Source organism: Caretta caretta, chromosome 2 (assembly GCF_965140235.1).
Source record: "Caretta caretta isolate rCarCar2 chromosome 2, rCarCar1.hap1, whole genome shotgun sequence".
NCBI classification, from domain to species: Eukaryota; Metazoa; Chordata; order Testudines; family Cheloniidae; genus Caretta; species Caretta caretta.
Genome location: NC_134207.1, coordinates 146,735,809 through 146,748,721, shown reverse-complemented (window position 1 = coordinate 146,748,721; position 12,913 = coordinate 146,735,809). Strand labels below are relative to the sequence as shown.

The 12,913-nt window shown below is 45.8% G+C and overlaps 1 protein-coding gene across 6 annotated transcripts in view; it reads right to left on the bottom strand.

Moving 5' to 3' along the window:
- Window positions 1-12,913, bottom strand: part of NFX1 (nuclear transcription factor, X-box binding 1) — a 253,243-nt gene that overhangs the window by 77,973 nt on the left and 162,357 nt on the right. For all 6 annotated transcript variants that reach the window (XR_007355124.2, XR_012667101.1, XR_007355121.2 and 3 more), the window contains exon 17: window positions 10,549-10,622. Coding sequence is in view for 3 of the 6 variants with exons in the window: in XM_048839501.2 (XP_048695458.1) it covers window positions 10,549-10,622 (74 nt within the window). In the remaining 3 variants the exon portion in view is untranslated. The remainder of the gene's footprint in view (window positions 1-10,548; window positions 10,623-12,913) is intronic.

The window sequence follows — 12,913 nt, the reverse complement described above, 5'->3', positions numbered from 1 at the left end:
CCCTACAGATCTTGCAACAGTCCTTCTGATGTGATTTACCCAGACACTTCAAGCAGGAAAGGTGAGTGTCACTGCTGGGCATAGGCTTTTTACAAGCCGCATAGGGTTTAAACCCTGGAGACCGAGGCATACCCTCATACCGGGGAGAGAGTAGGGAAAACGGGGGGTAACCCCTAGAACAATTCCTTATTGGGATTCTAACTATACAATGACTAAACTAACTACAACTAACTGATTTAACTATTTACAGAGCACAGTCTGAAAAGCTGGACGTGCACAAGTCCATGGGGCTGGACGAGTTGCATCCGAGAGTGCTAAAGGAACTGGCGGCTGTGATTGCAGAGCCATTGGCCATTATCTTTGAAAACTCGTGGCGAACGGGGAAAGTCCCGGATGACTGGAAAAAGACTAATGTAGTGCCAATCTTTAAAAAAGGGAAGAAGGAGGATCCTGGGAACTACAGGCCAGTCAGCCTCACTTCAGTCCCCGGAAAAATCATGGAGCAGGTCCTCAAGGAATCAATCCTGAAGCACTTACATGAGAGGAAAGTGATCAGGAACAGTCAGCATAGATTCACCAAGGGAAGGTCATGCCTGACTAATCTAATTGCCTTCTATGATGAGATTACTGGTTCTGTGGATGAAGGGAAAGCAGTGGATATATTGTTTTTTGACTTTAGCAAAGCTTTTGACACTGTCTCCCACAGTATTCTTGTCAGCAAGTTAAAGAAGTACAGGCTGGATGAATGCACTATAAGGTGGGTAGAAAGTTGGCTAGATTGTCGGGCTCAACAGGTAGTGATCAATGGCTCCATGTCTAGTTGGCAGCTGGTGTCAAGTGGAGTGCCCCAGGGGTCGGTCCTGGGGCCGGTTTTGTTCAATATCTTCATAAATGATCTGGAGGATGGTGTGGATTGCACTCTCAGCAAATTTGCGGATGATACTAAACTGGGAGGAGTGGTAGATACGCTGGAGGGCAGGGATAGGATACAGAGGGACCTAGACAAATTGGAGGATTGGGCCAAAAGAATTCTGATGAGGTTCAATAAGGATAAGTGCAGGGTCCTGCACTTAGGACGGAAGAACCCAATGCACAGCTACAGACTAGGGACCGAATGGCTAGGCAGCAGAAAAGGACCTAGGGGTGACAGTGGACGAGAAGCTGGATATGAGTCAGCAGTGTGCCCTTGTTGCCAAGAAGGCCAATGGCATTTTGGGATGTATAAGTAGGGGCATAGCGAGCAGATCGAGGGACGTGATCGTCCCCCTCTATTCGACATTGGTGGGGCCTCATCTGGAGTACTATGTCCAGTTTTTGGCCCCACACTACAAGAAGGATGTGGATAAATTGGAGAGAGTCCAGCGAAGGGCAACAAAAATGATTAGGGGTCTGGAACACATGACTTATGAGGAGAGGCTGAGGGAACTGGGATTGTTTAGTCTGCAGAAGAGAAGAATGAGGGGGGATTTGATAGCTGCTTTCAACTACCTGAGAGGTGGTTCCAGAGAGGATGGTTCTAGACTATTCTCAGTGGTGGAAGAGGACAGGACAAGGAGTAATGGTCTCAAGTTGCAGTGGGGGAGGTTTAGGTTGGATATTAGGAAAAACTTTTTCACTAGGAGGGTGGTGAAACACTGGAATGCGTTGCCTAGGGAGGTGGTGGAATCTCCTTCCTTAGAAGTTTTTAAGGTCAGGCTTGACAAAGCCCTGGCTGGGATGATTTAATTGGGGATTGGCCCTGCTTTTGAGCAGGGGGTTGGACTAGATGACCTCCTGAGGTCCCTTCCAACTCTGATATTCTATGATTCTATGACCACTATGGAGAAGGTTTGCCGAAGCAAGAGAAAATGAGTGTTCCAGCTAACAGGTGGAAAGAAAGAACTCAAGTGGCAATGAGTTGGCAGGACCCTGTATATGGCGCCATGGAGGCATAACTCCACGGAACACCTGAACCGAACCGACTCAATGGGAACCACGAGGGAAAAACACTTCCAGCTACTGTGCACGTGGCATGGACACACCTAATTGCAATCGACACGAGCAAGGACTCAAAGAAGAACTGTTGCTCTTTGAGATGTGTTACTCATGTCCATTCCATTCTAGGTTTGTGCATGCCTACATGCACCGCTGTCAGAATTTTTTGCCTTAGCAGTATTCATAGGGACAGCTCTGGTGCCCCATACTCATAGAATCTTATAAGATTAAGGTTGGAAGAGACCTCAGGAGGTCATCTAGTCCAACCCCCTGCTCAAAGCAGGACCAACCACAGCTAAATCATCCCAGCCAGGGCTTTGTCAAGCTGGGCCTTAAAATCGTCTAAGGATGTTGATTCCATCACCTCCCTAGGTAACCCATTCCAGTGCTTCACCACCCTCCTAGTGAAATAGGTTTTCGTAATATCCAACCTAAACCTCCCCCACTACAACTTGAGACCATTACTTCTTGTTCTGTCATCTGCCACCACTGAGAACAGCCGAGCTCCATCCTCTTTTGAACCCCCCCTTCAGGTAGTTGAAGGCTGTCATAAAATCCCCCCTTACTCTTCTCTTCTGTAGACTAAATAACCCCAGTTCCCACAGCCTCTCCTCATAAATCATGTGCCTCAGCCCCCTAATCTCCAATTTGTCCACTTCCTTTCTGTAGTGGGGGCCCCAAAATTGGATGCAATACTCCAGATGTAGCCTCACCAGTGCCGAATAGAGGGGAGTAATCACTTCCCTCGATCTGCTGGCAATGCTCCTACTAATGCAGCCAAATATCCAATGAGCCTTCTTGGCAACAAGGGCACACTGTTGACTCATATCCAACTTCTCGACCACTGTAGTACCCAGGCCCTTTTCTGCAGAACTGCCTCTTAGCCAGAAGGTCACCAACCTGTAGCAGTGCATGGGATTCTTTCATCCTAAGTACAGGACTCTGCACTTGTCCTTGTTCAACCTCATCAGATTTCTTTTGGCCCAATCCTCCAACTTGTCTAGGTCACTCTGGGCCCTCTAGCGTATCTACCTCTCCTCCCAGCTTAGTGTCATCTGTGAATCCATCCCATCATCCAGATCCTTAATGAAGATATTGAACAAAAACGGCCCCAGGACCGAACGCTGGGGCACTCCACTTCATACCGGCTGCCAACTAGAGATCAAGCCATTGATCACTACCTGTTGTGCCAGACGATCTAACCAGCTTTCTATCTATCTTATAGTCCATTCTTTAACTTGCTGGCAAGAATACTGTGGGAGATTGTATCAAAAGTGTTGCTAAAGTCAAGGTATATCACATCCACCGCTTTTCCCATATCCACAGAGCCAGTTATCTCATCATAGAAAGCAATCAGGTTGGTCAGACATGACTTGTCCTTGGTGAATGTTGACTGTTCCTGATCACTTTCCTCTACAAGTGCTTCAAAATGGATTCCTTGAGGACCTGCTCCATGACTTTTCCAGGGACTGAGGTGAGGCTAACCAGCTGTAGTTCCCCGGATTCTCCTTCTTCCTTTATTTTAAAGATGGGCACTGTATTTGCCTTTTTCCACTTGTCTGGGACCTCTCCCAATCGCCACGAGTTTTCAGAGATAATGGCCAATGGCTCTGCAATCACATCAGCACCCTCAGATGCACTGACTTCTGCAATACCAGCTTTTCCAAATAGTCCTTAACCTGTTCTTTCACCACTGAGGGCTCCTTCCCATATTGTGTTGCCCAGTGCAGCAGTCTGGCAGCTGACCTTGTCTGTGAAAGCATTGAGTACTTCAGCTTTTTCCACATAATCTGTCACTAGGTTGTCTCCCCCGATTCAGTAAGGGTCCCACACTTTCTCTGACCTTCTTGTTGCTAACATACCTGTAGAAACCCTTCTTGTTACCCTTCACTTCCCTTGCTGGCTGCAACTCCAATTGTGATTTGGCCTTCCTGATTACATCCCTGCATGCTCGAGCAATATTTTTATACTGCTCTCTAGTCATCTGTCCAATTTTCCACTTCTTGTAAGTTTCCTTTTTCTGTCTAAGCTCACCGAAGATTTCTCTGTAAAGCCAAGCTGGTAGCCTGCCATATTTGCTATTCTTTCTGCACATTGGGATGGTCTGTTCCTAAGCCCTCAATAAGACTTCTTTAAAATACCATCAGCTCTCCTGGACTCCTTTCCCCCTCATATTAGTCTCCCAGGGGTTCCTGTCCATCAGTTCCCTGAGGGAGTCAAAGTCTGCTTTTCTGAAGTCCAGGGTCCATGTTCTGCTACTCTCTTTTCTTCCTTTTGTCAGGATCCTGAACTTGAATATCTCATGGTCACTGCAGCTCAGATTGCCACCCATTTCTACTTCCCCTACCAATTCGTCCCTGTTTGTGAGCAGCAGGTCAACAGAAGCATGGCTCCTAGCTGGTTCCTCCAGCACTTGCACCAGGAAGTTGTCCCCAAAACCCTCCAAAAACTTCCTGGATTGTCTGGGCACTGCTGTATTGCTCTCCCAGCAGATGTCAGGCGATTGAAGTCCCCCATGAGAACCAAGCCTGTGATCTGGAAACTTCTGTTAGTTGTCCGAAGAAAGCCTCGTCTCCCTCATCTTCCTGGTCTGATGGTCTATAGCAGACACCCACCACGACAACACCCTTGTTGTGCTTACCTCTAAGATTAATCCAAAGTCTCTCAACAGGCTTTTCTCTAGTTTCATACTGGAGCTCTGAGCAATCATATGGCCCTCTTACGTACAGTGAAACTCCTCCACCTTTTCTCCCCCGCCTGTCCTTCCTGAACAGTTTATACCAATCCATGCACTGGTATAAGGGGCACCACTGTCCCTATGCCCTCTCACTTTCTTCTTGCCAGTAACTCTGACAGAGGAGTAGCGGGGGGGTAATGGAAAGGACATGAGCAACACATCTCGAAGAACAACAGTTACGAAAGGTAGGTAACTGTTTTTTCTTCTTCGAGTGCTTGCTCATGTTGATTCCATTCTAGATGACTCAGACGCAGCATTCCTGGAGGTTGGCTCAAAGTTCACTTTGTGCAGGTTGTGCAGCTTGCAACATTGCTCTACCGAAGCCAACATCATTGCAGGCCTGGCTGAGTGATCATGTAATGGGACGTGAACGCATGGATGGATGACCAAGTAGCAGCCGTGCAGATGTCTTGAATAGGCAGTTGGGCCAGGAGGCTTGCACTCCGGCTGAATTGGTGGTTATGATCACCGGCGGTGGCACTTTGCCTGCATCAGGTTTTGCTATGAACAGGCGAGTGATCCATGATGAAATATTCTGAGCAGACACACGAAAGCCCTTCATTCTGTCTGCCACCATGATGAAGAGCTGCATTAACTTATGGAATGGCTTAGTCCTTTCATTTTAAAAGGTTAGCATTCTCCTGACCTCCAGAGAGTGTAGTCTATGCTCCTCATTTGACTTATGAGGCTTCGGAAAGAAGACTGGTAAAAATATGTCCTGGTTAGTATGAAACGGTGAAACAATCTTGAGGAGAAAGGCTGGTTGTGGCTGCAGTTGAACCTTGTCCTAATAGAACACTGTGTAGGGTGGCTCTGAGATAAGTGTTCGAATTTCAGAGACCCTATGTGCTGACGTTATTGCCACCAGAAAGGAGACCTTCCATGAGAGCAGCAGAAGGGAACAAGAAGCCAATCGCTCAAAGCAAGGACCCGTGAGCCTTGACAGCACAAAGTTCAGGTCCCAAGGTGGGACAGAGTCATGGACTTGCGGGTAGAGCCTGTCCAGACCTTTTAGAAACTGGACTGTCATATCATGAGCAAAGGCTGACCTGCCCTGAACTGGAGGGTGGAAGGCTGAAATAGTGCCTTGTGAACTTTGACTGATGAAAGAGACAGGCCCTGGAGCTTGAGGTGCAAAAGGTAATCCAGGATCGACTGGAGTGAGGCCTTTTTGAGCGGAAGATTTTGGTCCAAGGCCCAACATGTGAACTGCTTCCACTTGGCCAGGTAGGTTGTGCTGCTGGAGGGCTTTCTGCTACCCATGAGAAAGCCTGTTGAACGCGGGCAGAGCATGCCTGCTCCTCTGCAGTCAAACATGCAGCAACCAAGCCATCATGTGTGGAGCCACTAGATTCGGGTTCAGTAGCCGGCCATGGTTCTGGGAAGTCTGGCCAGAGTGGTAGTTGTAGCGGAGCCGCTACCAAGAGCTCTAGCAGTGTGCCAAACCAGTGCTGGAGAGGTCAAGCCAGAGCTATCAGGATTACCTTCACCTTATAGCCAATGATTTTAGTTTATTATGCATTTATTGTGTAATGTTATAATTAATCAATATGTTATATTACATATATTCATTGTATGTTAATTAGAGTTAATTTGTATGATTATAAAAGCACAAGATTGATTAGTATTAAAAGGAACTAAGTATTAGACATGAGGAAGACAAGCTGAAATGCAAGAACCTGTAGGTTGAGGCCTACAAGACTTTAGCTTAGCTATTTTAGGCCTTGGAGACAAGAAATGATGACTTAAGCCAATGACTGAGAAATAACCCAATGCTTTAAGATTATGGGAAAAGTACCACCAAGGAGTAATATTGCGCAAAATTACCCAAATTAATATTAGATCATAAAAAGGCACATCTGTCTCAGACATGTCTTAACCACGGGATACAGGTTGTGCGTCAGTGTTAAAGAGAACAAGGGAACTTACACAGCCTATAGAAAATTTGGGTCCCCTAAGTTTCCAGGGCACACAGACCAGTAAGAGAAAAATAGAGAGTTGACACTTTTATGGACATGCAGAATGTAGGTATAGACAGAATCACATTATAAAAAGGGAATGCTCAGAAAGGGAAAATTGAGCTCCCTATGGGACACTCCAGCAGGAACCACTCTCTACTGATGATCAAGCCATGGAAGACCCATCAGACCCTAACACTATTGTTAAGGATGTGAGTATAACTATATTTGTAACTTGTGCATAGATCTGAATAGAATTTATATATGCTTGGGTGATCCTAATTTTGATAAAACTTGTAAAATAGACTAGACTTTGTACTTGTGAATGTACGTGTGGTCACTACCCTTGGTCTGTGTGTGTTCCTAGAGACTAACTCTTAAGCAAGTAGCAGAGGTAACTTTCACCCTTTTTAGCTTGGAACTTTAGCCGCCAGAAACGAACCCACGGTGATGTAATACTACATTACAAAATTCTCTTTAAATAAAATAAAAGGCTACATTCTTGTCCTGCTTGATCTTCATGAGGACTCTGTGGATTATTGGCACTGGTGGAAAGGCATATATCAGAGCCCCTGACCACAGGAGCAAGTTTTCAATCCAGAGTTTGAATGAAAGATAGTGAGAGCAAACTAAAGGGGGAAATAGGATAGATTTGGACTGGGTAATATAAATTATATGATGTGGTGACACAATGAGTTATGATTCATTAGTAAACAAATGTATTGGGGCGGGGGAGGGATAGCTCAGAGGTTTGAGCATTGGCCTGCTAAACCCAGGGTTGTGAGTTCAATCCTTGAGGGGGCCATTTAAGGATCTGGGGCAAAAATTGGGGATTGGTCCTGCTTTGAGCAGGGGGTTGGACTAGATGACCTCCTGAGGTCTTTTCCAACCCTGATAGTCTATGATTCTAAAGAGTCTATGATTCTATGATGACATCAGACAGGGAGCCTCTCTCAATCCTGCGAATTGAGCAGAAGCCATGCACTTCCTGTTTTGCCTGGATGCAAATAAATCCACCTGGTGAGTCCCATCTCTAGAAGATCACGCTTACCACCTCTGGATGGAGTGATCACTCGCAGCAAGACGAGAAAGTCCTGCTGAGGTGATCTGCTAACGTGTTCCTGGCCCCTGGCAGGTGCGAAGCTACGAGATGAATGGCATCCTGAACACAAAAGTCCCACAACTTTGCTTCTCTGCAAAGGGTCTGACAAACAGGCTCTGCCTTGCTTGTTGATATAAAACACTGCAGTGATATTGTCTGTTAGGATTTGGACCACCTTGCCCCTCAGGTGAGGCAGGAATGCCTGGCAGGCCAAGCGCACCGCTCTGAGGTCTCTAACATTTATGTGGAGAGAGCAATTATCTTGCGACCAGTGACACTGCATGCTGAAATTGCTGAGGTGAGCGCCCGAACCTAGTCCCAAAGCATCGGAGGCCAGAGTCACTGATGGGGGTGAGGCCACGAGGGGAACTCCCTCTAACACTGAGCTGGTGTCCAACCACCACTCCAGGGATGACCAGGTATGATTTGGCACCATGACTGACCAGTCCAGATTGTGTCTGTTGGGGATGTAGACTGACGACGCCAGCCATGCTTGCAGGAGTCTGAGATGAAGCCACATGTACCATACCACGTAAGTACAACTTGAGGCACATGCGGGTGGCAGCGAATCCTCATGGGAGAGATCAGGTTGAACACAGTCTGGAAACGGGCCTCCAGGAGAAAGGCTCTGGCCTGTGTAGAGTTGAGTATTGCTCCTATGAACTCTATAGACTGCACAGTGATCAGAGTTGATTTCTTTTGGTTTATTAATAGACCCAGATCGTGACGGGTGGAGCACACCAGATCGAGACTCCTTTTCATCTGGGCCTGAGAACTTTCCGTGATGAGCCAGTTGTTGCGATACGGATAAACCTGTACACCTTGACTTCTCAGGTAAGTGGCCACTGGTGCCATGCACTTTGTGAATACTCTCGGGGCAGATGAGAGGCCGAGGAGTAGTGCTGTGAATTGGAAATGGCGCTAGCCCACCACAAATCAGAGAAACCGTCTGTCGGTGCCCTGTCAAGGGGGCCCCCAGGACGTGGGCAGAGGAGCCAGCTGGAACTGCTTTTTTGCAGCTTGCGGCATGTAAAGACCTAGTGAATGCAAGGTGGCCTAAGAGACCTTCAGGCGACGCAGCCTCACATCTCTCTGCTCCTCCTCTTGGGGCATCTTGCTTTGTAGCTAGTCCATGTAGCTTTGGGAGAGGTAAGGCCTGTCTCCCTCTCAGCTGACCTGTCTCTGTTGTCAGCAACCTCTGAGGTGGAGTAGCCCTCCTATTCACTGTCTCTTCCTGTGGCAGATTTCTGTTTTTAAGCTCCCCCCTTTTCCAGGCAGAACAAGTCTTACAGGTTGCCTCATTAATGCTGAACAGGCCCAGAACAGCTCGTTAGTCTCCTCTCCAACAGAGTGAGAGCATGTCCCTTCACACCCTGTCAGTATGCTAAAAAATGTCTTTCCAATTTACATATATTGATTTATAAATCTCTTTGCACCTGTACATTTTCTCTTATATTCTTTCCAGATGAGAAGAGTGTATTATTATATGTCTCCTTACCTGTTAAAGGCATGTGTGTATTATCATCAAAGTATTCCTTTGTCAGTTTCATAGAATAGGAGTCACTCAGTAACAAACCACTCGATATTCAGATAGTTGCAGTTTCTTGTCCCTAATAATCAATTCATATCAAACGGATGCATGCTTTGATAATGTCACTGTTCTGACTTTGGTATGGGTTATTTTGTCTATTAAAGTGTTGGTGATAAAGGTAACAGTTGCTGATAGTTTTTGCAGTGTGAGAATGGAATGTGTAATCTTTTCCTTGTATATTATATTCTCTCCAACTACTAGTCCAATGCCACAACTAAAAACATGTGGGAGATGATCCTGTGATCCTTCAAGGAAGCAACTGCGATCACTAAGACAGATGACCCTGGCATGTGACACACCATTCTGGACAGTGATCCATTATAAAAAGCTGGGGACCTGATTCAACACATAATCTTTAGCATATGAGTAGTTTCATTGAAGTTAATGGGACTAATTAAACAATGTTCGGCACACGCTTGCACCTTTTTGGTGGTCTGTGAGACACATACTGTATTATGAAGTACAGGGAATGGCCCCGCAGCCTGTTGCAAGAGCTTCATGGAGACTTGATCTACATGATGACTGGGAACTACATGCTCCTCTTTCTGAAGACTGCAAAGGCATCTAGCTTTTCCACACACTTTAGGGATCTCTTCCCCATGCATTTGACCTGGCAGTGAGGGAAGAAGCTACACAGACACAATTTCCACCCCTTTATTTTTCAAGCCTTGTCATGGTCTTGAAAGGAAGAGAAAAGAGTGCTGCCCAGCAGTAATTGTACCTTAGGATTTAAAAAGTCCCCAGTCTCCTGTTTTTTCTAGTGTAATCCAAATGTAAATAAATAAGAGAATGAAGAAATTTAGAAGTAATTTAGAGCCAAGGTCGTTGTTATAAATGAAGACCTCTGGTCTGCATCTAAATAGTTCTGGATGACTACAACTCTGTACAGTTCCAGCGATGGGAGATCCTAGCCCTGATATGCAACCAAAGTTCTGCTCTACCTCCAATCAACAATGACAGAAGAAATATCTTTCAGTATATACTCGTGAGCATATAAGTTCAGAAGACTAGGAGGGGAAAAAAGAACTATAGGGTAGCTCATTTAATTTGGGGAAAGTGTATATAACAGGGCAGGTGAATCCAATAGGTTACCATATAAAAGGCAAACTCAAAAACCCTAACTTTGATGAACTGTAGAAGAAAGTAAGTCGAGAAAAGGACAAATAATAAAATAACCAGTACAAACCTTTGATATGTACTAGATGCTTCTGAGCAAATCATACTCTCCTTTCTTCTGCCACATTCACACTGAAGATCAACCTGTTATGCCATAAAAGCAGTAAATCAATTTTTTCTCCTTATTTGTAACAAATACATTGGAAATCTAGTCTTCCAAAACATTATACTGACTTAATAAAATGCTAATATTGAAAACTTGTTTTTTTACTAAAAGTTCAATTGATTTCTATATACAGTTTCTATGGTAGACATGAGCTAAAGAAAGAAAACAAAGATTACTTACCTTCTGTAACTGGAGTTTTTCTTCAAGATGTGTGGTCCCTATGTGTACTTCACTGTGGGTACACATGCCCCCCAAGTGACCAAGACTGAAGATTCTTGCTAGTGGCATCTGTTGGCCCGTGCCTGCACTCTTGCTTGCCTCATGCTCTGACCAGAGGGCATAAGAGGCGGTACGGACCAACTATCTCTCCACTTCCTTCTCTACCACACATTGTCTATGCCTTGTAGCAGAGGGGAAGGAGGACAGGTAATGGAATATAGAGAGGGACCACATATTGCAAAGAACTCTGGTTACAGAAGGTAGGTAACCATTGAGTGCTGGTCCCTATGTGTATTTCCCTGTGGGTGACTGACAAATAGTACTCAAGAAGAAGGGGTGTGTGAGATGGTACTGAGGCTCGAAGGACCATGGTCCCAAAGGATGCAACAGCTGAGGTGGTGTGCACCAGGGTGCAGACTCCTGTGATGGTATGAACAGAACTTCATGTGGCTGCTTTACATAAGTCAACAAGAGGTACGACCTTAAATGAAGCTACTGAAGCAGCATTTGCTCTGGTGGAGTGGGCCCTCACTCTGTGCAGTGGAGGAGTTTTCAGTAACTGGTAACAGAGCAAGGTACACCCCGATATCCACTTCATCTTTATAACGAGATTGCTTGCCTTCTCATGTGTTCTGCAATGCCAACGAAGAGCCTGGGTGACCTCCTAAAGGATTTTGTTCTTTGAAGATACAATACCAATGCCTGAGACACATCCAGAGAATGGAGTCTCTGTTCCTCATTGGTGGTATGAGGCTTAGGGACAAACACAGGTAAGCGTATGGACTGATTCATGCAGAAATTGGAGACTACTCTGGGGACAAATTTAGGGTGGAGTCTTATGGAAACCTTATCTTTATGGAATATGGTATAAGGTGGATTGGCTATGAGGGCCCCCAATTTGCTTACCTTTCTAGCTGAAGTGATGGCCACCAGAAAGGTTTGAGTAAACCTTTCAAAAAGCAACCAGTAACTGGATGCATGAAGATGGATCAGTTGCTGATTGGAGGGTGGCAGGAACTGATCACTGCCAGATGAATGCATAGCAAGCTAATGGAAAGCCCAGAGGATTTCACAGTCAGTAGACAGTCCAAAATAGTAGGAATATTCATTTCCCCTTAGGACATAAGATGGTGTAGGGCCCAACCATAGAATCTTTTCCACTTAACGAAGAAACACTTGCTGGTGGACTCTTTCCAGCAGTTACTAAGAATGACTAACAGCTGCCCAACATTTCTACTCTAGGTTTGATGCCTGTCTAAATACTGCACTGTGAGTGCTGTCCCTGGATTTGGGACAAGCTGTCCCTGGATTTGGATGTCTGAGCCTGCTCTTGTCCTGATTCAGGATATTTCAGAAAGGTTGAACGCTGACTGGCGGATGGGATGACAGCTGAAGAACGGGAAACCAAAATTGTCTTGGCTACCTGGTAGTGATGAGGATGATTGCCTCATCCTCTCAGATCTTCCTGAGAATTTGAAGTAAGAGTGGGATGGGGGGAAAGGCGTACATCAGACTGCCTAACCATGAGATTAGAAGGGCATCATTTCTGGAATTCTGTCCCTTCGCCCCCTTGAGCAGCACATTGTTTGTTGTCCTGCAACACAAACAGGTCTAGAAATGGTGATCCCCATTGTTGGAATATGCATCCTACCACTGAGTCATGAATCTCCCAATAGTGTTCTGTTGAAAAGTGGCAGCTAAGGCTTTCTATTAGAGTATTGTGTATTTCAGAAAAGTGTACTGCTGACAGCATAATTTGGTGATGAATACACCAATTATTGGTGGACCATCTCTATACAAAGGGGTGCAGATCTTGCTCCCCCTGCCCTTTGCTTGTTCATATAGAACAGTGTTTCCCAAACTTGGGATGCTGCTTGTTCAGAAAAAGCCCCTGGAGGGCCGGGCTGGTTTGTTTACCTGCCGTGTCCACAGGTTCGGCCGATCGTGGCTTCCACTGGCCACGGTTTGCCGCTGCAGGCCAATGAGGGCTGTGGGAAGTGGCCAGTGGGAGCCGCGATAGGCTGAACCAGAGGACACGGCAAATAAACAA